The 22543-nt window shown below is 45.0% G+C and overlaps 1 protein-coding gene across 1 annotated transcript in view; it reads left to right on the forward strand.

The window, feature by feature from the left end:
• arhgap20b (Rho GTPase activating protein 20b) overlaps positions 1-22264 on the forward strand; it is a 52918-nt gene extending 30654 nt beyond the window's left edge. Inside the window, exons 14-15 of the mRNA XM_081367191.1 lie at positions 16262-16376; positions 20094-22264. Coding sequence (XP_081223317.1) covers positions 16262-16376; positions 20094-21949 — 1971 coding nt within the window. The 3' untranslated portion in view covers positions 21950-22264. The remainder of the gene's footprint in view (positions 1-16261; positions 16377-20093) is intronic.
• Positions 22265-22543: the final 279 nt, after the last annotated feature.

A 22543-nucleotide genomic window follows, 5' to 3' on the forward strand; every position in this document is an offset into this window, starting at 1 on the left:
ATTGATCTCCGTCCACATTAAAACGACTGAAAACGCGGATCACGTTACCATTCGCCATTCGTGCCGGTGTAAACACAACTTCATTGATAAAATTATTATCCCACCATGCGCTGGTTCTTCCCGGGTTAACCCAAAACCGACGCTCCATGTACGGTCGATACCGCCGCTGCACACGGGAATTGTCACAGATCGCTCGAATAATAGCTTGCCTCCGGCGCATGTAGGCAGTTATAGCATTGTAAAATGCAGAATTTATTTGGACAACAGCTGCTAGCAAAGATATACGCCATGACTGCTGACACCCAATCATAGAGCCGAGCGTGAGCCTCTACTACGTCATCGTTTCTAAAGTCCTCCGTTTTGACCCGTCCACACTAAAACGCCCTCCGGAGATTCAAAACGAAAAACGGGTCGGCAGCGTTTCTATACTTCTCCGTTTTTAAACGAAAACGCAGTAGTGTGGACGGGGCCTAATATTCTATTGCTTCATATGACATGTGACATACTCTCACTCACTGCTGTGCAGTGTGTGTAGTGCTTATTGAAATTGTGAGAATCTGATAATCATACATCAGTTTGAATGAAAACATCACTCAGTGTCACTTGTCAGTGCTTTGGACTTTCAGTTTGTGTTTTGATTGGTTCCTGTTTTCCTTTGTTCTTTTCTCACCACTCCTTCATTTCTATGGTTACTGTCATTATCAGTTCAGTTGTATCACCTGTTTAGTCAATCATCATTATCTGTATCACCTGTGTTCTTGTTAATCAGTGTCATCTGTGTTTGTATTTAAGTTCCGTCTGTTCAGTCAGTCTTGGTCTGATCTCTGTTATACATAGTGTGTTGCTACCTGTTCTGCTGTCCTGTATTTAATTACATTAAACCTTCGTTCTTGGAAATACATTTTCGTCTCTGTCTGCCTTCCTGCAACCATCTGTGACAGAAGATCGGACCAGCCCATATGGATGACAGGGCTATATTTGTCGCAATTGCTCAAGAGAGCACATAATTTTTTTCCTTTGTGGTGAACTTTGTTCGTTGAGCCATCACTAGCCCCCTTGACGATGAAACCCTCAAGCTGCTCTTCTGGATCGGGCCAATTTCCACCATGCCACTGACCTCCCAAACACAGATGGTCTGAACGGGAGGGAAGCCATCAGGTGTTTGGTGAGCGTCGTGTCCAGATCCAGAGAACAACCACCATTACCAGCAACTGCCGAGACCACCCTTCCAGAGTCTTGTCCCATCCCGTCGAGACCACCCTTCTAGAGCCTCGTCACGTCATGCCTGAATGTCATGTCATGCCTGTCAAGCCCTCAGCAAAGATGGCCGCCGATTCACCGCCTGAGCCCTCGACAAAGATGGCCGCCGCCTGAACCCTCAGCAAAGATGGCTGCCGCCTGAGTCCTCTGCCACGATGGCCGCCAATGCCAAACCGCCTGAGCCTGTTCAGTCCCAAGACCTGTTCCTGCCCCAAGAACTGTTCCTGTTCCCAGACCTGAGCCTGTATCTGTTCCTGAGCCTGTATCTGTTCCTGAGCCTGTATCTGTTCCTGAGCCTGTATCTGTTCCTGAGCCTGTTCCCAAGCCTGACTCTGTCCCAGAACCTAAGCCTGAATCTGTTCCAGAACCTGAGCCTGAGCCTGTTCCTGAGCCTGTTCCTGAACTCCCACCTCTTCCCATCATAATCTCCTCATCCACACCTCTGCTGCTTCCTGTCAGCCCCTCAACTCACCCTCATTCCACATCTGCCAGTCTCCAGCTCCATTATGGTCGCTGGATCCCCGGCCTCCACGACCAGGGCTCCAACTCGGCCTGTCGGTCCATTAACTCTACTTTGGCTCATACCTCCCTCATCTCCACCGTGGCCCATCAGTCCACCAGCTCCGCCGGGCTCCCTCATCCCCCCGGCTCCGTCTTGGTCGTTCGTCGGCCTGCCCTCGCCTCGGGACTACACTCCTCTGGCTTCGCCTCGTCCCTTCATCCCTCTGGCTCCGTTGGGCTCCTCACTCCCTCTAGCTCCACCTTGGTCCTCTGTCACTCTGGCTCCACCACCAGAGCCGTCTTCATCGCCATGTCCCTCCAGATCCTCAGCATCGCCTTGGCTTGTCGGCTCTCTGTTCTACACCCGGGTATCCTCTTCCACCTGCTCCGCCTCCGTCAGTTGGCCCCCTGGAGTCGCCTGCCCAGCCTCCACAATGGCTCCTCTGTCTGCTCCGCCCTGGCCGCCTGCACAGCCTGCTCTGCCTGCTCCGCCCTGGTCCCCTGAACTGCTGCCACCATCGTGTAGACTTCCCGTTCTACCGAACCCACGCCCTCATCAGCCTCCAGTACCCCCCCCCCCCCCCCCCCGGATGTTTTATGGCGTGAGGACGCGCCTCCCGGGAGGGCGGGGTAATGTCACCTGTTTAGTCAATCATCGTTATCTGTATCACCTGTGTTCTTGTTAATCAGTGTCATCTGTGTTTGTATTTAAGTTTCGTCTGTTCAGTCAGCCTTGATCCGATCTTTGTGATATTTAGTGTTGCTACCTGTTCTGCTGTCCTGTATTTAAATAAAACCCCTTACCTGGCAGGGATCACTGGTGATCCCAGATTATTTTAGTTCAAAATATGTTTGAGCTTATATATCTCAATATTAATAACAGTCTGGTTAATTTTGAGTCTTGAACTATAAACTCTCAAGGGTTGGCTTTCTAAATGTATGTGTGTTATGTTTCTATTCAGAATTACTTATGAGCAGTAACCTTTTTATTTTGGGCATTTCATGTATGCAGCACTTGCCAAAATTGGGGGTGATGAGGAAGGGGTTAAACCTTCATTCTTGGAAATATCTTCGTCTCCTTCTGCCTTCCTGCAACCACCTGTGACACTCAGAATGTGTAAAATGTCTGCATGTCTTGATTTTTCCAGGAAAAATTTGCATATGAATGTATAGCCACCGTGGAGCTATACATTAGAGATACGTAAGTATATTAGATTTTTATTTAGTTTTTAAAATGAGAGCTTTTAAAACCTTTTTGAAAATTAAAAAAGAGAATGTTTCTTAAAATATATTTCTATTTTAAAAATGGAATTTATTTAAGAACTTCTATTTTTACACTAAATACATCCAGTTGGCTGTGTATTAATTTGGCAGTTATAAAGACATACGTTGAGAATTATAGCACCACCATAGTTTGAGCTGTAGATTAAGGTAGGTGTTGGTTAGGTTGTGGGTTAATGTATTGTTTTATTAAAAGCTTGACTGAAGTAATTGTCTTAGATCTGAGATATTTATTGAAAGAGAAAAGTCAGCTGTGTCTGGTTGACAGGAATGGAGAATGGAGTACTGCTAGCGCAGTGGCTCGCAATCAGAGCCTAATATATAAGAAGCCAACGAAAAGACTTGAGATGGTGGTGTCTGTGTGATTTACTCAGAGATTAAAAATAGAGTGGGAGATTTTGGGAGGAAACAGAGCTCAATTTTCTCATGGCTGAGCCTGAGATGATTGACATTATAGCCACATAAGGAGAGGAAGAGAAAGATTAACAGAAGTAATATATTATGTGTCATGAAAATTCTTTTCTTCCATTAATTTGAGAACCATGCTGGGCATTTGAAAGACATGAAAAACATAATGCAGCGTGTTGCCTAGCTACCTAAAGATGCCAATTATTAGAAACTGGTCTCCATAGCAACATATTTACGGGGATATGACAAGCACAAAATACGAGACCAATGATCTGACTCCAAAAAGTTTTACGTATGAGGCAGGGTTTATAAATACACATACTCTGAATCCATACCTTATGAGAACAGTTTGCAATGTCCAGGGGCCCGTTCTTCGTACGTCGCTAACTCAATTAGCTGGATTTGATTGTTGGCGATTTGGCATGATCTTGGATTGTTTGGTTCTTCAACGCTCATCCTGGACTTGCTGTCATAGCAACATATGCGCAAACTTAAACCTGCTCAGGAGCAGGCTTATTTCATGTTAACAGGATTAGATCCCGGCTTTATAAGCAGAGCTGATACGGGAAGTCCAGCGCAGCGCGATAGTGCACTTTCTGAGATATATATTTTTTTTCTTGTGATTCGTGAGATTGTCGTTTTTTTGACGCTTTTAGGTTTAAAAAAAAGGTTTAGGTTTTTTTGTGGCATTTCCAAGACACTTAAGACCCAATGTTGTAAAGATTATTATTTTTTTTTTTTTTTTTTTTGGCTATCATAATTTTTTATGAAGATCATACACTCATGACCATGCCGATTACACATATGTCACTCAGGATTCACTAACGTGATTGGTACCATAGACTATAGACTGCCATCAAGGCCTCAATGAAGGGGATTATGTGAACAGAAAGGGGGTTCACAATGTAAATGTGCAGCCCAGTTACTATTGTGATTCTTAATATTCCAGATTAGTAATATTATATCAAATAAAAAAAAGGCAGTTAACTAAAATCTTCCATATCACAAATGTGAAAGCAAAATGGCCAGGATCTGTGCATGACTTGAGAATTTTCAGAGATTCACATTTATCCACATTATTTGAAAGTGGTAAGGAAAGTTCCACAATTAAATATCAAGCTCACTGTATTACATACACTTATGCTGATCCTAACAGAACTGCATTTTTTCATAGGTGATTATGACATGTCCCTGCCTGCAGACAGGTGTTCTCTTACGAGAGGTTCTCTCGTATTGCGTAAGTAGCTTACGCATCGGGAAAGTCTTCTTTCTTCGAGATCTGAAGCCAAAAAATTATCCTTAATTTTGTATTCATTGTCAACGCAGTGCAGCAGCCGACAGACCTAGGCAGGCTAAATAAGCGTGCTCATTGGCTGCTCGGCTGCAACTGCTTAAGCCTATCGGTGAGCGCTCTGAACGCGGCAACCAATGAGGGCGCTTCGCGCCCTCCACACCCTTCTAACCGTCAGAATGGGCGTGGCCAGCGTGTATATATTCAGCGCTCACAGGCTAAAATTCTGATTTTCTTGTCTTCAGCGACGCTCTTCGCATCGCTGGATCTTGAGAGCCGCCGCCGTTGAAACCAGCGACCAGCAAGCTTAGGACAGCGCCTGAGGAAGCCGGCCGTCTTCGCCGCCTTCAGCCATCCGTGCCTGCTACGCTATCCGGCGACATATCCTTTACATTATTACTGTTTCTGTGTGTACTCTAAAAGAGCACGAGGCGTTTTTGTAAAAACGCCTCGTTTTTGCGGCTCGTGCCGCGCCCCGCTCAGCAACGGAGACCGCCACCTCTCTGCGCTCTCCGCCTGGGCCGCGGGCACGCCGCCACCGCACTCTCCGAGTGCGAAGAGCTTTCAATGTCGACCCTGCGGGCTCGACTTGAAGCTTTCGACCAAGCTGTCGCTCCGCCTGTCCCTGCCGGGCCGCGCAATAAGAAGCGCCGCTCGCAGCGACCACCGGAGACTGTTGTGACTGAGGAGCTCGCCGGAACCTCTCCCTCGAGCTCTCTCTCGCCCTCTCCCTCCCGGCCGCTCTACCGCCGGCTCTGCCCGCGCCGCCGCCGCGTCAGGAGATGAGGCGAATGTGATAGATACCCGTACTCTCCCTCTGTTCGAGCCGTGCAGTACGCCGCTCACAAGGGATGGCAGAAGCGGACGGTCCCGGAGCGAGTTTCCTCTCCCTCTGTTCGAGCCGTGCAATACGCCGCTCACGAGGGATGGCAGGAGCGGACGGTCTCGGAGCGAGTTTCCTCTCCCTCTGTTCGAGCCGCGCAAACTGAGCCGCTCACGAGGGATGGCAGAAGCGGACGGTCCCGGAGCGAGTTTCCTCTCCCTCTGTTCGAGCCGTGCAATACGCCGCTCACGAGGGATGGCAGGAGCGGACGGTCTCGGAGCGAGTTTCCTCTCCCTCTGTTCGAGCCGCGCAAACTGCGCCGCTCACAAGGGATGGCAGGAGCGGACGGTCTGAGCTCTCTTTACGTTACAAGAAAGCTACTCCGTCCTCGCGCGTCACTGGTGAAAGGGGAACAGAGTGTCTTCGTCCCGCCGTGGCCTGGACTATAACCTCCATTCTCACACATTTCTCAGTCCCCTCTTAAGTTCAGGCGACTGGAATTGTTACTATTGCAGTATACGAGCCTGTTATAAATACACGCTCGCCTGCAAGCAAACGCCGTCACAAGACATGATACTAATGTATTCTCCCCTGTGGCTCAGTGGCGGAATCCTAGACTGTCAAGCTAGAGACCGGGGTTCGGTCCCCGCTCTCGCGGCAGTTAAAGTTTATGCTGTTCGCTTCTCCGAGCTCGCGGCCAGTTTTTCTTACATACAGAAAACAAGCCCGCTCTCTCCCTCGTTGGGCCGCGCAGATTGCGCCGTTCAAGGGATGACAAAGCGGACGGTCACGAGCAGCGTTCAGCGTACGCGCCTCACTCACCGGCGAAAAGAGAAGAGAGAGTGTGTTAGTCTCGCTACGGCTGGACAACCGCCAATTCTCACACATTTCTCAGTTCCCTCTTAAGTTCAGGCGACTGGAAATATTACTATTGCAGTAAACGAGCCTGTTTTAAACACACGCTCGCCTGCAAACGAACGCCGACGCGACACATGAGGTCGCTTTTTATATGCTCGCGCTAACTTAAAGCCTATGTGATTCCCCTGTGGCTCAGTGGCAGAATCATACGCTTTCATGCGAGAGACCCGCGTTCGAGCCCAGCTCTCGGGGAAAATAAAATTTATGCTGCTTGCTTCTCCGAGCTCGCGGCCAGTCTTTCTTACTTACAGAAAGCGAACCCGCCCCTCGCACCACACCTTCTCAGGGTGCTCGAGTATTTCTTGAGCGTCTAAACACGAGAGAAGAAAAGACGGTTAAATCCCGCAGCCCTGCGGCTGGACCACCGTCGAAGCTTAACGCTCTGTCAGTCCCCGTTGCCACGGCTACTGCAGCTGTTTACCCCGCAGTCAACGAGCCGGTATCTACCCGCTCGCCTGCGCGCATCCGCCGTTCTCACGGCAACCCAGAAAAATGTCAAAAGAGCATAATGTCTGGTTGCACGGCTGACGCCGTATGTGTTTCTAGTACAGTGAATGTGCCCACGTTCTGTGCTCACCCCTGTACACAAGCACTATACATCCCGTGTCTCTCACAGAGCCCACTCTCATGAAGCAGGCAAAAGCCGCTTAAGTGTTAAAAGTAGGTCACGTGTCCACTTCTCCGTGCCCACACCTACTCACTGCCCGCTCTGTCACACGGCCTCGCACGACCGGTCATGTTTTAAATGTGAGTCCTGTGCCCGCCCTCGAGCGCTCACACATACATTTTCGCGCCTCACACTATATGTTCCCCGTCCAAAGCCACCGGGACACTGTGTGTAAAACGGCCAGCTATCGCTACGTGCGATCCGCCGTATCTAACCACCAAGAGCGCGCGCGCCGCGCCCGCCCCTGAATGTAACTCCTGTGCCCGCCCTCGAGCGCTCACACATACTAACGAACATTTTCGCCGCCTCACACTTTATGTTCCCCGTCTAAAGCCACCGGGACACTGTGTGTAAAACGGCCAGCTATCGCTGCGTGCGATCTGCCGTATCTAAGCACCAAGAGCGCGCGCGCCGCGCCCGCCCCTCCGTTTCGAGCTCTCGAGCCCGCGATGCGCGGCGATCGGAGCCCGGAGGCCATTCTGCCCCTGGCTGCACACGCAAAAGCGTGGGAAACTATTCCAGGCGCATCAGAACGGGTGTTAAGCACAGTAAAACAGGGCTATACTCTGCAGTTCGCTCGCCGCCCTCCGCGCTTTCAAGCGCGTATCGAGACCAGAGTGAATGGGGAAGTAGCACATCTACTTCGAGCAGAAATAGCTACACTTCTGTGCAAAAGGGCTATGGAACCGGTTTCCCCTTCCATGAGCGAGTCGGGCTTTTACAGCCGTTATTTCCTCGTTCCCAAGAAGGACGGAGCACTCAGACCAATTTTGGATCTGAGACGTTTGAACGAGGCTCTTATGAGAAGACCGTTCAAAATGCTCACAACCAGACAAATTCTCGCGCAAATTCGCCCGAGGGACTGGTTTATATCTCTCGATCTAAAAGACGCGTGCTTTTCAGATCCTGATAATACCCCGTCACAGGCCATTCTTGAGATTCGCCTTCGACGGTCAGGTATATCAGTACACGGCCCACCTGTCGACACAGCGCGCGCGCTGCATTCGACGCCTGGCCGCGTCCCTCCGGCCGGGCAGCACCGTACCTCTCAAAACATTTCAGAGGCTACTGGGTTGTATGGCCTCAGCCGCAGCAGTGCTTCGGCTGGGTCTTTTACGAATGCGCCCGCTACAACGCTGGCTGAATGCCCGAGTGCCTCACAGAGCATGGGCTTCCGGCGGTATTCGCATCAGAGTGACTCAGAGCTGCGTTTCAGCTCTGAAGCCCTGGTTAGCGGCCGACTGGTACCAGCGGGGAGTGACAATGGGAGCTATCTCACACCGCAAAATTATCTCGACGGACGCTTCCACCTCAGGCTGGGGCGCTCTGTTCGAGGGCAAACCGGCTTTTGGCCTATGGTCAGACCGGGAAAAATGCCTCCACATAAACTGTTTGGAGATGATAGCGGTCGAGAACGCGCTCAGGCGCTTCCTCCCATTCATACGGGATCACCATGTGCTAGTCCGCTCGGACAACATGTCCGTGGTATCCTATGTGAACCGACAGGGCGGTGTCAGATCCAGGAATCTGTGCAGGCTGACAGAACGCCTTCTCGTGTGGGCTTACCGCTCGCTGCGCTCGCTGAAAGCCGCGCACGTACCGGGCCACCTGAATGTCGGTCCAGACAGACTGTCCAGGGACAACATTCCCCCGGGAGAATGGTCTCTGCACCTCCAGACAGTCCAGTTTCTCTGGCGCCTATTCGGCAGAGCGGAAATCGACCTCTTTGCGTCGAAAGACAATGCTCAATGCCTGAAGTTTTAATTTGAAGAGCGAGGACGCGCTGTCCCAGACATGGCCCAGCCTCCCGCTGTATGCTTTTCCTCCGATCTCCCTGTTGCCACAGGTCATTTCGAGGATCAGAGAAACGCACCACTCAGTGCTGCTTATAGCCCCGCGATGGGAAAACCAAACTTGGTACCCAGAGCTAGTGAGGCTGTCGCACTCACCCCCGTGGCCGATCCCGGTGAGAAAGGATCTCCTCTCCCAAGCCGCTGGATCGATCTGGCATCCCCATCCAGAGCGCTGGTCGCTGCATGCATGGGTGATCAACGGATACCCGTTGACCTGTCAGAAGGGGTCGTGAACACGATCACACAGTCGAGAGCCCCCTCCACGAGACGGCTCTATGCGTCTAAATGGTCGGTGTTTTCTAAATGGTGCGCTACTCAAAACCTGGATCCGCGCGCATGCGGGGTCCCGCGGGTGCTCTCCTTCTTACAAGAGCTGTTGGAAAAGGGCAGATCCCCTTCCACGCTCAAAGTATATGTAGCCGCTATTACAGCGTTCGCTGAGACGACGCGCGGCCGGGCAATGGGAAGGAATGAGCTCATTATCCGCTTCCTCAGAGGAGCTAGACGGATGAATCCCCCGCGGCCCCCCTCGGTTCCCTCGTGGGATCTGTCCTTGGTCCTGGCGGCCCTAAAGGCTTTTCCCTTTGAACCGCTTGAATCCGCGGATCTAAAGTATCTGTCGCTTAAAACCGTTTTTCTGATAGCTCTGTCTTCAGTCAAACGAGTGGGTGATTTGCACGCGCTATCTGTTAGCCCTGCATGTCTCGAGTTCGGGCCGAATGACTCGAAAGTCATTCTCAGACCGAGGCACGGTTACATCCCCAAAGCGATTGGAACCCTGTTTAGGGCACAAGCTATTTCCCTCTCGGCTCTGCCAGCATCCGATAGTGGGGACAGTGATAACCTCCTATGCCCTGTCCGGGCGCTGAGAGTTTACATCACGCGCTCCGCCGCTTTCAGGCGTTCAAAGCAGCTCTTTGTTTCCTTCGGCGGACGCACCAAAGGTCTTGCCGCCTCGAAGCAGAGCTTGTCCAGGTGGATAGTGGACGCGATAGCAGCAGCTTATGCCTCCAAACACCTGCAGTGCCCTCTGGGCATCAGAGCCCATTCCACTAGAGGCATGGCCTCGTCGTGGGCCTGGTCCAGCGGAATTTCTATCCACGACATTTGTATGGCGGCGAGCTGGGCCTCCCCGTCAACATTCGTGAGGTTTTATAACCTGGAAGTTCCTGCCCTACAGGCAAAAATATTGTCAGTATAAGTGACATGTATGCTCTGCCCAGCTCCCGTGTGCAGACTACGTTCATATGCTGGCGCTATTCTGGTAACTACTCAGGGTGAAGTGTTTGACTCAGACCGGCTGATCCGTTCTGTTTCCTATTTCCCGTTACGCGCTGTTATCGGTGCTGGCCCGCGCTGCTGGCCGCCCGCATTATTCTCTGCCGCGCGGGAATTTTTCTCTTCATGTGAGACCTACTATGTCGTTTTCTCCTACCCTTATGAGTGCTTATGTACTGTATGGGCTCGCTCCGCCGGCCCTACTGTTTGTACTGTTATGTTTATAGACCGGCTGCGCCGCTCTATTTCATATGCTGCATGAAGTGCATGTACTGCGCTGGCCCGTCTCTCCGACCGGCCACATTTCCCAGCAGAGTGTTTTCCCCGGTTCCCCTGGGATTCCTGGGCTGGATGCTCGGCGCACACGGCGTTGACAAAGGGTTCCCGATGCGTAAGCTACTTACGCAATACGAGAGAACCTCTCGTAAGAGAACGTACTCGGTTACTAATGTAACCTCGGTTCTCTCTAGAAGAGGGAACGAGTATTGCGTAACCTGCCGTGTCGCGCCACGAGCTTTTGCGCTTCAGACTGCGAAAACCAGAATTTTAGCCTGTGAGCGCTGAATATATACACGCTGGCCACGCCCATTCTGACGGTTAGAAGGGTGTGGAGGGCGCGAAGCGCCCTCATTGGTTGCCGCGTTCAGAGCGCTCACCGATAGGCTTAAGCAGTTGCAGCCGAGCAGCCAATGAGCACGCTTATTTAGCCTGCCTAGGTCTGTCGGCTGCTGCACTGCGTTGACAATGAATACAAAATTAAGGATAATTTTTTGGCTTCAGATCTCGAAGAAAGAAGACTTTCCCGATGCGTAAGCTACTTACGCAATACTCGTTCCCTCTTCTAGAGAGAACCGAGGTTACATTAGTAACCGAGTACGTTTTATGATCCCATTCCCTGACCCAAACCAGATACAATGCAGCTCTAGCCAGGACAAGGGCACACAATGAAATGAAAATGCCTAATACATGTTGTCAGTGTGAAAACATAGATCCGCCAATGTAGTTGACGTGCATATGAATGGTACAGTGGTAGAGCGTTCACCAGCCGTGTCAGAGGTTGTGAGTTCGAATCCGCCCTTGAATAAGTTTTTTTTTTTCTCGTATAGTTTTTTTTCTCTCTTCAAAACGATTATGTTCATCAGTGGTTGTATATCAAGCAGGGACATGCAAACGTTTGAATTATTTTGTTATTTCAACAGAACAAATAGAGAGTATCCGCAACGGATTGAAGCGCGCGTCGAGTGAATACAATGCAGTGTGCGCGCGAGCCACACGAGTAAACACTGTATCTGCGCCACTGATCGCAGCAGCAACGAGCACTTTGATCACTTGATTAAAAAAAAAAAAACACATTTCAGCGCTAGTATCTTATTTAAAAAACGAACTAAATGAATGCTCTGCCAGTTAACTGGAGATGTTTTATTTAGAGAATTTGTAGAATTGGTACATTCAGGGGGGAGGGGGAGACGGGGAGCTTTACAGGGGGTATGACTTATCTAAATGAGATGTAAATGAGCCCTATTGTCATTCCCAGAAGCGTGAGAACTTGCCAATCTTTAGAAGCAGATTTCTACCATTTCAGTTTTTTTGAGTGCCTACCTTCAAATGGCCACAACTTCTCCAAATATTATCAGATTTCCATGTGTTATACATCGTTGGAAAGCTTGAATACTACACTTTCAGAATATGTGAATAACTCAAAATGCCCCAGAACCGACTTGTGTCCCTACTTTCCGTGACTGGTCACATATTAGACACATGCCTCATGCAACAATGAGGCGTTGCTGATCAATGTTGATCAATCAGCGTTGCTGATCAATGCTGATCAATCAGCGTTGCTGATCAATGTTTCTACTATCGATACATATCCCCTTTTAACCAGCGCATGAACGCGCAATTATCTCAGATAACTCAATCCAGCGATACTAATCATATCCGGCAAGTGTGTTCGAAGAACCGAGTGATCATGATTCGCACGATGATATCATCTTGGATGTGTCATTTGAGCTCGGATGTAGTAAGCAACGTACGAAGAACGGGCCCCTGGACTATGTTCTGTCATGAACCGGGGCCCGTTCTTCGTACGTTGCTTAAAAAGTAGCAGACAATTTAAATCCATTAGAAGTGGCCATGTTAGATGTTTTTATCACTTATTAGCCTATATTTTTGTATTTTAATAATTGCATAATTACTTTGTTCATTGTAATGTCAGTCACCACAACATGGGAACAAATAAAAGTGAAGTACAAAAATATTCTACATAATGGTAATTTTTAGTTATATTATCGTCTCTTTTATAAAAGGCACTGTTAAATAAATGGTGTTCTGTTTATAAAAGCAACCAAGAAAAAGGCTGAGAAAAAAAGAAAAGATCTTAGTAGCCTACACTGTAAAATATTTTTTGCTGCATTAAATTAAGGCCGTATAGTCATTTCAACTGTTAAATCTTGAGTAATGATGAATTGCTTTGACTTGTGAAAGTGAAAACTGATAAACTTATGTTAATGTAAAAATATTTTGCCATGAGTTATTGATCACATTTTTCCCCAGTGTAGCTCATTGTAATGACATTGTGTTTTCCTCTTTTGTTCACTTTTACACAATACACCAACACATGTATCTGTTCCCAAGAAAGTGGTGGCTGAAATATGTGCAGTAAGTGGACATTTTCTAACTTTCCAAAGGAAAGAAAGTATAAGACTTTGTAATGTCCATTTGTTTCCATTGCACTGGACAGTGAATAAACCCTCTCAGATAACTGTCATATGGAGGAACTAGCCTACCTGCAAGTGCATAAATAACTTTACTTAATTTATACTTGTATGCTTTATGGCTGCAATATAAGTTGCAGGATTCCACATCTACAGAAAGGCCTACAGAAGAGCCTGCACAGACAGAGGAGACATAGGCCTACAGGTGGGCAGTGTGTAGCCAACTTTTCCTTTTTATTTGTTGCATGAGGCATGTGTCTAATATCTCTTGTTGCAGGCACTTGACCACTGGCTTTTCTTTACAAAGAACAATTGAAATAAAACTCAAGGAACTAAGCATATTTGTCTTTTATTAAACATTTAATGAAAAGTGTTTTTTTTTTGGGCAATGTTGTGTAATATGGCACATGCAACAATGTCACAGGCCCTGTCAGGTGGGCAACCCTCAGACTTTTCAGACACTGAAATCTTCCCTTTAGCCAAAGTTCATTTCATTGTGTGCCCTTGTCCTGGCTAGAGCTGCATTGTAACTGGTTTGGGTCAGGGAATGGGATCATAAAACACCTGTCTGCAGGCAGGGACATGTCATAATCACCTATGAAAAAATGCAGTTCTGTTAGGATCAGCATAAGTGTATGTAATACAGTGAGCTTGATATTTAATTGTGGAACTTTCCTTACCACTTTCAAATAATGGATAAATGTGAATCTCTGAAAATTCTCAAGTCATGCACAGATCCTGGCCATTTTGCTTTCACATTTGTGATATGGAAGATTTTAGTCAACTGCCTTTTTTTTATTTGATATAATATTACTAATCTGGAATATTAAGAATCACAATAGTAACTGGGCTGCACATTTACATTGTGAACCCCCTTTCTGTTCACATAATCCCCTTCATTGAGGCCTTGATGGCAGTCTATAGTCTATGGTACCAATCACGTTAGTGAAGCCTGAGTGACATATCTGTAATCGGCATGGTCATGAGTGTATGATCTTCCAAAAAAATTATGATAGCCAAAAAAAAAAAAAAATTCTTTACAACATTGGGTCTTAAGTGGCTTGGAAATGCCACAAAAAAAAAACCTAAAACTGTTTTTTAAACCTAAAAGCGTCAAAAAACGACAATCTCACGAATCACGAGAAAATATATATATATATATATATATATATATATATATATATCTCAGAAAGTGCACTATCGCGCTGCGCTGGACTTCCCGTATCAGCTCCTATGAAGCCGGTATATAATCCTGTTAACATGAAATAAGCCTGCTCCCGAGCAGGTTTAAGTTTGCGCACATGTTGCTATGACAGCAAGTCCAGGATGAGCGTCGAAGAACCAAACAATCCAAGATCATGCCAAATCGCCAACAATCAAATCCAGCTAAGTGAGTTAGCGACGTACGAAGAACGGGCCCCCGGTCTCTTCCTTCTGTTTGTTTTCCCTCTTTCACACACGCGCATACACATACAGCTGATTCCTTTTATTTCGGCGCTCGCGCTGCGCGCACACACTTAATCATTCCCATTCATGTTTTTCCTTCCTCGCCTCACCCGCAGCTGATACCCATAGTAATCAACACTTACACTGATTATCATCTCACCTGATCCTTTTCCCACCTAATTTCCTCTGCTACTTCTAGTCACTGTTTTCTCAGTCTCCTTGTCAGATTATTGTACGTTGAGCTTTCGCTTTGTCTCTTCGTTGCTATCTCGTCAGTATTTGTTCTTATGAGAAACACCTTGTCTTGTCTTGTCCTGTAGTGACGTGAGTTATATGTTGGAGATTCATCATTGTTCTCTACCCAGTTCACCTGTCTGTGGACCGTCACCTACCAACCGTCTGTGAGTAACTTGCACCGGGCTCGGGGACGGAGTTCAGTTGCTTCTCGTCAATCTCCTGGCACCACAGCTCCTACCTTCTACCTGTCAAGAATTATTATTTCTGTTAATTACAGATCTGCGTCTGTTGACGGCAGTCTCCTTGTTTGAAGTTACCAGGCAATAAACTTTACTGCTTTACCTCTGCTTTTGGGTCCTCTATGCGAACTATGACATGTTCAATCATGCTTTTGCATTTCTTAAAGGGGGGTGAAATGCTCATTTTCACTCAATCTCCTGTTAATCTTGAGTACCTATAGAGTAGTATTGCATCCTTCATATCTCCAAAAAGTCTTTTAGTTTTATTATATTTATAAGAGAAAATAGGCTGTACCGAGTCTTTCCGGAAAAAAACGAGCGTCTGGAGGTGGGCCTTGTGGGCGAAGCCAGAGCCATAGAGAGAATCCGTCGATCTGGGCTTTGTTTCTAAAACATTCATCGTCGAAATGCAGGGAACAAACAGTCTACACAACTCGTTTCTGCATCCACTGTTCCTAACGCTGGGTTCTTTGGTAAGCTTTCCCTCACCAAAAACACTTTGGAGACACTATGCAGCGCTGCCGATGAGGTGCGCGGTCGCGCTTTTCCGGGAGAAATGCTCATATAAGGAGTTCCACTCTGGTCTACGTCATTAGATCCACGGTAAAAAAAAAAAAACAGCCGAAACTTGTACCAACCCGGAAGTAAGATTTTCGGCACAGAAATTCTCTGTTATTCGTCCAAAATATTTTTAAAAAACTTTGGCCATGTTAAGCATGAGAATCCATCTCTTTAACACTGTAAACAACTCTGAATACATGAAACACCATTGTACCCCCTTTAACTAAAGCAATTGCTTTTGCATGAGTCAATCAGTTGATAGTTATTCATTTTCTGCCAGCTACTGAACCCTATATGGTGTCTATTAAATACCGTTCAAATACTGTATTTTTTTGCAATGCAAATGCTGCAGTGCTACAGCATTCCATTCCCTCTGCATACATTTTAATTTTCCATTTCTTTGGTCTGGTTTGTAGTTGAAATGAGTAGGAGTAAAAGATTCATTGGCTTTTTTCTATGAGAGAAGTGAGGATCTCTATGCAGATGCCAAACACGCACACACACACTGGCGTCACGTACGGTCTGTGCTATGAAAACTCTAAACTAATGTCTAAACACTTTAGAACTTGGACAGAAACAAGGTGGTAGTCATAGCATACCAAATGTGTCCACCACAGATGCACTTACATGCTCAGATGAATGTACAATACAAACTTCTGGAGCTGGTTTGTACAGTGCTTCGGTCTCTGATATATGTGCTGCCATAGTCGACGTTTATGTTTGCAGGCCAGCTGTATCTGTTTCCCATATTGATGATGTTTTGTGTTTTTTTTTATCTGTCATTCAGGTCGCCATGCTAATACAGTACCTGATAGAAAACACGCCTGCCATATTTGGAGATGATCTGGACAATCTGTTCACCAGGCAGATGAATTCAGAGCAGGAAACACATGATTACACAGGTAATTGTGTAGTTATGCCCTTTGGACCTCATTAATATGAGAAGCCTATTGAGGTAACAATTTGCCTTTTTGACAGTGCAGTTTTACAGTACTCCCACACACATTTAAACTGCCTGCAGGTGTTTTAGAGTTTGGTTTAGTAGTAAATTTATTGGAGCTAAAAAATAAATAAATCTAAATCTCTTTATTTAGAAGTATTTTTGCCCACCCACAACCCTGTGCAGAGGATAAAGCTGTTTGGAGAATGGATGGCTGTTTTTACCCATACAATGCAAGGGTTCAAATACAATACTTTTACTTGTTAGGTTTACTTTAGCTTATAAAGCACTTTGGGTGTACGGTAGTACACATGAAAGCGCTATATAAATGCGTAATTAATTCATTAATTACTTTATTCATTCATTCATAACTTGTCCTGCATCATGAGTACTGTTATTGTCAATATTTTTTATCTACTTTCTAATCACAAAAAGAGTATACTGTTTGCTTGAAGAAATTAATGTAGCACTAAATGGAATTTGATTTAAAACATTTATTTGATACATTTTCTTTTAATCATGGCAGCAGTAATTCATCAAATGATGATCAAATGATGGAGAAGAGCATTTTTCTGTGCATATATTCAGATGTATGGCATAGTTGAGCATGTTTGTGACCATTTAAAGTAGCTAGTTCACAATTTATTTTTATAATTTGTCATAATTTACCCTCATGTCATTCCAAACATTTAATGAGAACCTATTTTGAAGCATTTTTGCCCTCCCACAACCCTGTGCAGAGGATAAAGCTGTTTGGAGAATGGATGGATGTTTTTGCCCATACAATGCAATCAAATGGGTCGAAAACAACATTTGACTCCACTGACTTAAAAAAAAAAAAAATCCCTACAAAGCCTATCTTCTTTTGTGTTGGGTGAATTATTACTTTGAGGAGCCACTTCATGTTCCTGGATTGTGATGCTGTACAGTCTCGGTGTGAAGTATGATTGATCACAGTAATTCTGTATCATCCAGATCCGACATTGTTGTGATATGTCACTCTTTTGTATGAAAGAGTCCTAGTTTTGGTGAACCAATCAAATGTGCGCTTCACAGTATATTGCTTCTTGTTAATTTTGAATTAAATGGAAGATCAAGAGTCTTTAATGAGCTCTGCTGAATGCTGTAAGGATGTAAATTTCAGCAGAAATGTAGTTGTTCATCGGTGTACCGGTATACATACAGAAAGACATTTGCATACATGCTTTTCACTGTATACATATACCTATAGATACCCTGTGGTTTTCTGATCTCAGCAGTTATTTTTAGTGAGTTTCATGTTTGTGGTTTGGAGCTCTTAGGAACATTCAATATTCTTTCAGAGCCATTCTGGTATGGTTTTGGCAGTTTGGTCACACTCCAGATGAGAGGTGAATGTTTGCCCTGCGGAGTAGGTTTCATCTAAGAATTAGCAATATACAGGTTAAAGTCACAGAAACCCTTTAAATAAGGGCTATTCAATTGGCGGCCGCAAGCCAAATCCGGTTCACCAGTCATCTCCATCTGGCCCGAGGGCACCCCCACCTCCCTCCTCATATTTTCCTGACGGTGTGGCTAAATTGATACGTGGTGGCAGTGGCGCCTGCAGCTGTACGGCTATGCACTGTGGGTCCCATATCTATGTCGACTGAACCAGCAATTCCAATCATTCATGAATCAATCCTCCTTTTGAGTCGATTCTTTCTTTTCGGTGAATTGGCCAAACGCACTTGCATAACAGTCTGAATTAATGATTAAACGATAGTTTTGTGAAACGGCCTTTACATTCCCAAAAAGACTGATGAAAAACACAGGAGAAACATTGTGCCATGAACAACTTTAGAAGATTTTTAAATCCCCAAATCACCACCTTTACAAACATTTAGCATGAATGTACTGTAGTAACACTGTATTTACCATGAGCAGAAATGTGAAATATATATTATAATATATATTGTATTAGATTCATTAGATGGGTAAGGGAATATAATTTATGTTATACATGTTATACATATGGCAGTTTATTTTTTAAGGTGTACTGTATGTATAGTTTTTACCAGTGTTTATGCTTCTGTTTTTTTAATCATATACAGTCAAGCTTAAATTTATTCAGACACCTTCAACATTTCTCACATTATCACAGTTTATTTGCTATAGTTTAGACAATGGTAATAAAATTTGACAAGAACTCAGAGTTATCAAATCAGTTGTTTTGGCCAATTTCACTGGTTTTGGCCATCCTTCTGTTAAGACTGTCTCACAAATGAATTAGTTTGAATAGCTGTCAGCTGTTAAATTAGATAATACCAATTTAGGTCCACCAGTCGCCAAGCAATGCTTAATTTTGTTCAGTCTGTGGAATAAAAAGTTTGCATTAGCAAAAAAACACTTAAGCTAAACATGATCAGGTCAAAGTGTCTGGATAATTTTTGGTCCCAAATTTTTATAAATTTTACTGGTAGTCCACTGTGTGAAGAATTTTTGGGTGTAATATGTCACAATTTACTTTATTTTGCTATCCTCACTTACATAAATTAACTATAGTGTCCTGCACCCACTAGTTAAAAAACATCAAAAATTATATCTGGTGTCTGGATAATTTTTGGTTTGACTCTTGATTCATAAAATCATATTATTTGACAGTGAGCAGCCAGCATGGCTTTACATGTGGTTACCAAGTCAGTCTTACTGTCACATTTTTTTTTATTTTTTTATTTAAGCCTATAATATAGGCTAATAATTATAAATAAAATAATTCTTACAAATATGAGCTTGTATAATGTCCTGGCTCAATTCCCTCCATTGGCCCTTACCAATCATGGCCTCTTAATAATCTTCAGCCATTGAATTGGCTCTATCACTCCCTCTCCTCTCCACCTATAGCTGGTGTGTTGGCGCACTGACGCCGTTGTTCTGTGGCTGCCGTCGATTCATCCATGTGGATGCTGCACACTGGTGGTGATTGAGGAAAGATCCCTGACATGATTGTAAATCGCTGTGGGTGTACAGTAGTACACAAAAGCACTATTCATTCATTTGTTCGTTCGTTCATTCATTAGTTTGTTTGAATAGCCCTGCTTTAAACCAGTGTTTCACAACCCTGTTCCTCTCTACCAACGAACTGATGAGTTGAATCAGGTGTGTTTGATTAGGAAGAGTTCGAAAATGTGTAGAGCTGGTGTGCCTCCAGGAACAGGGTTGGGAAATAACTGCTTTAAATGGTGTTCTTTACCAATGTCATAACTTTTTTTGTGCATGTACAGTAAATGACTTTATGAGCTTTATAAATATGTTTAATTTGTATTAGGTTGGATTCTTATATATATATATACATTTTATATATACATTTGTATATATACGGTATGTATGTGTGTATATATATTTATATATGTATATATATATGTGTATGTATGTATGTATGTATATATATATATATATATATATATATATATATATATATATGTATGTATATGTGTGTATATATATATATGTATGTGTGTGTGTATTTTAATAATATTCAATTATTATTTAGTTCATATTAATTTACAGCTATTAATAAAAAAATTTATATTACATTTTTATATTACCTATCTTATAGGTAATATATAAATTACTCTTATCTATTACTTTTTATATGTATGTTAAAATGACAAAGCTGCAATACATTTTGAAATATTTTACAATTCTTTCTCTTCTCTAGATGCTTCATATCATCTTGTGCACTCCTCTTCAGAGGACACAGATCAAGACCTCACCGTTTCTTCCCAATTGCCTGAAGTTCATCCACTTTACCTCCATTTGGCTGCTCTTTCCCTGAAAGAGAAGAGGAGACCCCGGCCCTTTCAAACTGATATGCCGTCGACAGAAGGTGCCTATAGCTGTGGAACACTGGATTCCATTTCATCTCGTTCCAGTGCTTCTGTGAGTATGCTGGGAGTTGGGGAACTCAGCCAATCACGCGATCGATGCCTCTCTGAGCCTTCCATGTATTTTTCCACACCCCAAACATCGGCACCGACTCATACCCCTGTTATCCGCCAATCCAGCTATGATGCCGCTGTAATAGACAGCAGAAATGAGCAGTCACAAGGCTCCATGGGGCTGAGCCCAGAACAACAATCACACAATTCTGGAATGGGTACCAGGCGACGACGTTACACTTTTTGGAAGTCGCCACAAATCCCCACACGCTTCCGTCATCCTGCACAGAGATTAGCCAGCATGTCGAGTCTGTCATCTACAACCACTTCTTCGCTCAGCTCATTGGATAGTACGTTGTCCCTTAGCTCTGCCGATCCAATCCCCAGCCCTCAAGATACACAGTCCCGGCCTTTTCTTTTCGGAGCTGCTGCGAGACTTCAGCCTCTCACACCTGAAATGTGCAGAAAGCGGTGGACAAGTACTTTTACTTGCGAAGAGGAAGAGGACGTTTGGAGAGAGAGAGATCACGAGACTGAAAATGAGAAAGAGAGTGAATTTGAAGCATCTTTTCATGACTGTTGTGGAGAGAAAGTAGTGAAGGATGGAGAAAGAGCCGAGGGTGAGGATGCCATGAGCTGTGAGTCCTTCGGTGATGTTCATGAGGTTAAAGGTGCAACAAGACAATCTGTGTCTATGTGCAGCTTGAAGTTTAGTGTGAATCCATTACAACCCTCTGCCGCATACCAGATAGAGCCCAATCTTGATATAAACTCGCAAGCGATTTCACTGAATCCCTGCAGTGTATGGACAGTTCCACTGACGAATCAGGTTGGCAGTGATATACAGGAATACCAGGTGACTCAAACACTAACACACACACCCACAATGACACAAAAGCAATCCAGTACCAATGGAGAAAACTCTGTAAGTCAGCACCAGCTGGAGCGTAAAAAAAATGCTTGCTCAAACATGCATGCCTCAGGTAGGCAGAAAGTGAGCAGAATGAAAATTACAGTCTTTCCTTTTGCTGGAAGAGTGATGCTAAAACATTCTAAAGTCACAGATCAAACTGCAAACATGCCAATGGAAACAGAGCAGAAAGTTGAGCCAGGATTCAGTGTAGAAAAGGAGGGAAAAGTGCAAGAATCTGTTCAGGTACATATCCCACAGACACTGTTTTACGGTCATAATGTTCCGCTAGTGTTACTTTCTACACCACCACAGCAAATGTCAGTCCAGGTGAGGACACATTGTACTCCCCCTGATGATGTTGGTGTAACAGATGCAGGTTTGTGTGATGAAGCTAATGTTAGCATTGTCGCAACTGATATTAGCAACGGAGTAAGCAGTTACCCAGCAGAGAATACCATTCAGAACGTCAAATGTATTAGTCATAGCATGAGCACAGTTGATGATTTGCACAGCCCTGGCTCTATTACTGAACCCGCTAGCCCCACTGTTAGCATTAGGCGTGGTTATAATGTTAACCCAAGTATAAAGCTTATTCACAGCAATGCTAATCAGAGTGTGGCCTATCCGAAACCCACTAGCAAATCCTCTGGAACCTTTCGCCACACAATCTGTATCAAGCTCCCTGGCAGCAGAGCGATGGCACAGAACAAGCCATTACCATAATTTAATCCTTCTGGTTATGTAATATTACGTGGAGGTGGAGTGTATGCAGCATTTGTTCTCAGTGTTTTTTCGTAAGAACGAGGTTAGGTATAGAGTCTGCAGGTTTTATGCAGTGCAGCAGGAATACATGTTTTGTGTGTATTTGTGTTTGGAATAGAGGCTAAAGGCATAAAATGAAAATGCACTTCCACAGAGTTTGCACTGCATGGTGTGCCATTTCAAAGGCTTCTGCAGAGACGGCACACAGAGACGGGAGTGATGCAGTTGTGTGAATGGAAAACTCACATTGCTCCGGTTATAATTTTCTTTTATTTCAAATGAACAATAAAAACATTAACATCACAAAACTGAAACCAGAATAGACCCAAGCTTACACCAAAGTAAATTAATATGATTTTGTTAAATTTTGTTAAATGTTAAGTCTAATATTTTATCCCACATATGACAAAGGAGGTGGACAAAGGCTCTGGATGAGGAGATGGTGAAGGCCTGGAAACAGGCAGAGATGTCAGATAGATGGACCAGGGTGGAGTAGACGGTGGAAGTGTCCATAGAGCAGTGGATTGTGGTAGAATCCATGGATGAGTAGATGTC

The sequence above is a fragment of the Scardinius erythrophthalmus genome, assembly GCF_964197995.2.
Source record: "Scardinius erythrophthalmus genome assembly, chromosome: 5".
In the NCBI taxonomy this organism is placed as follows: domain Eukaryota; kingdom Metazoa; phylum Chordata; class Actinopteri; order Cypriniformes; family Leuciscidae; genus Scardinius; species Scardinius erythrophthalmus.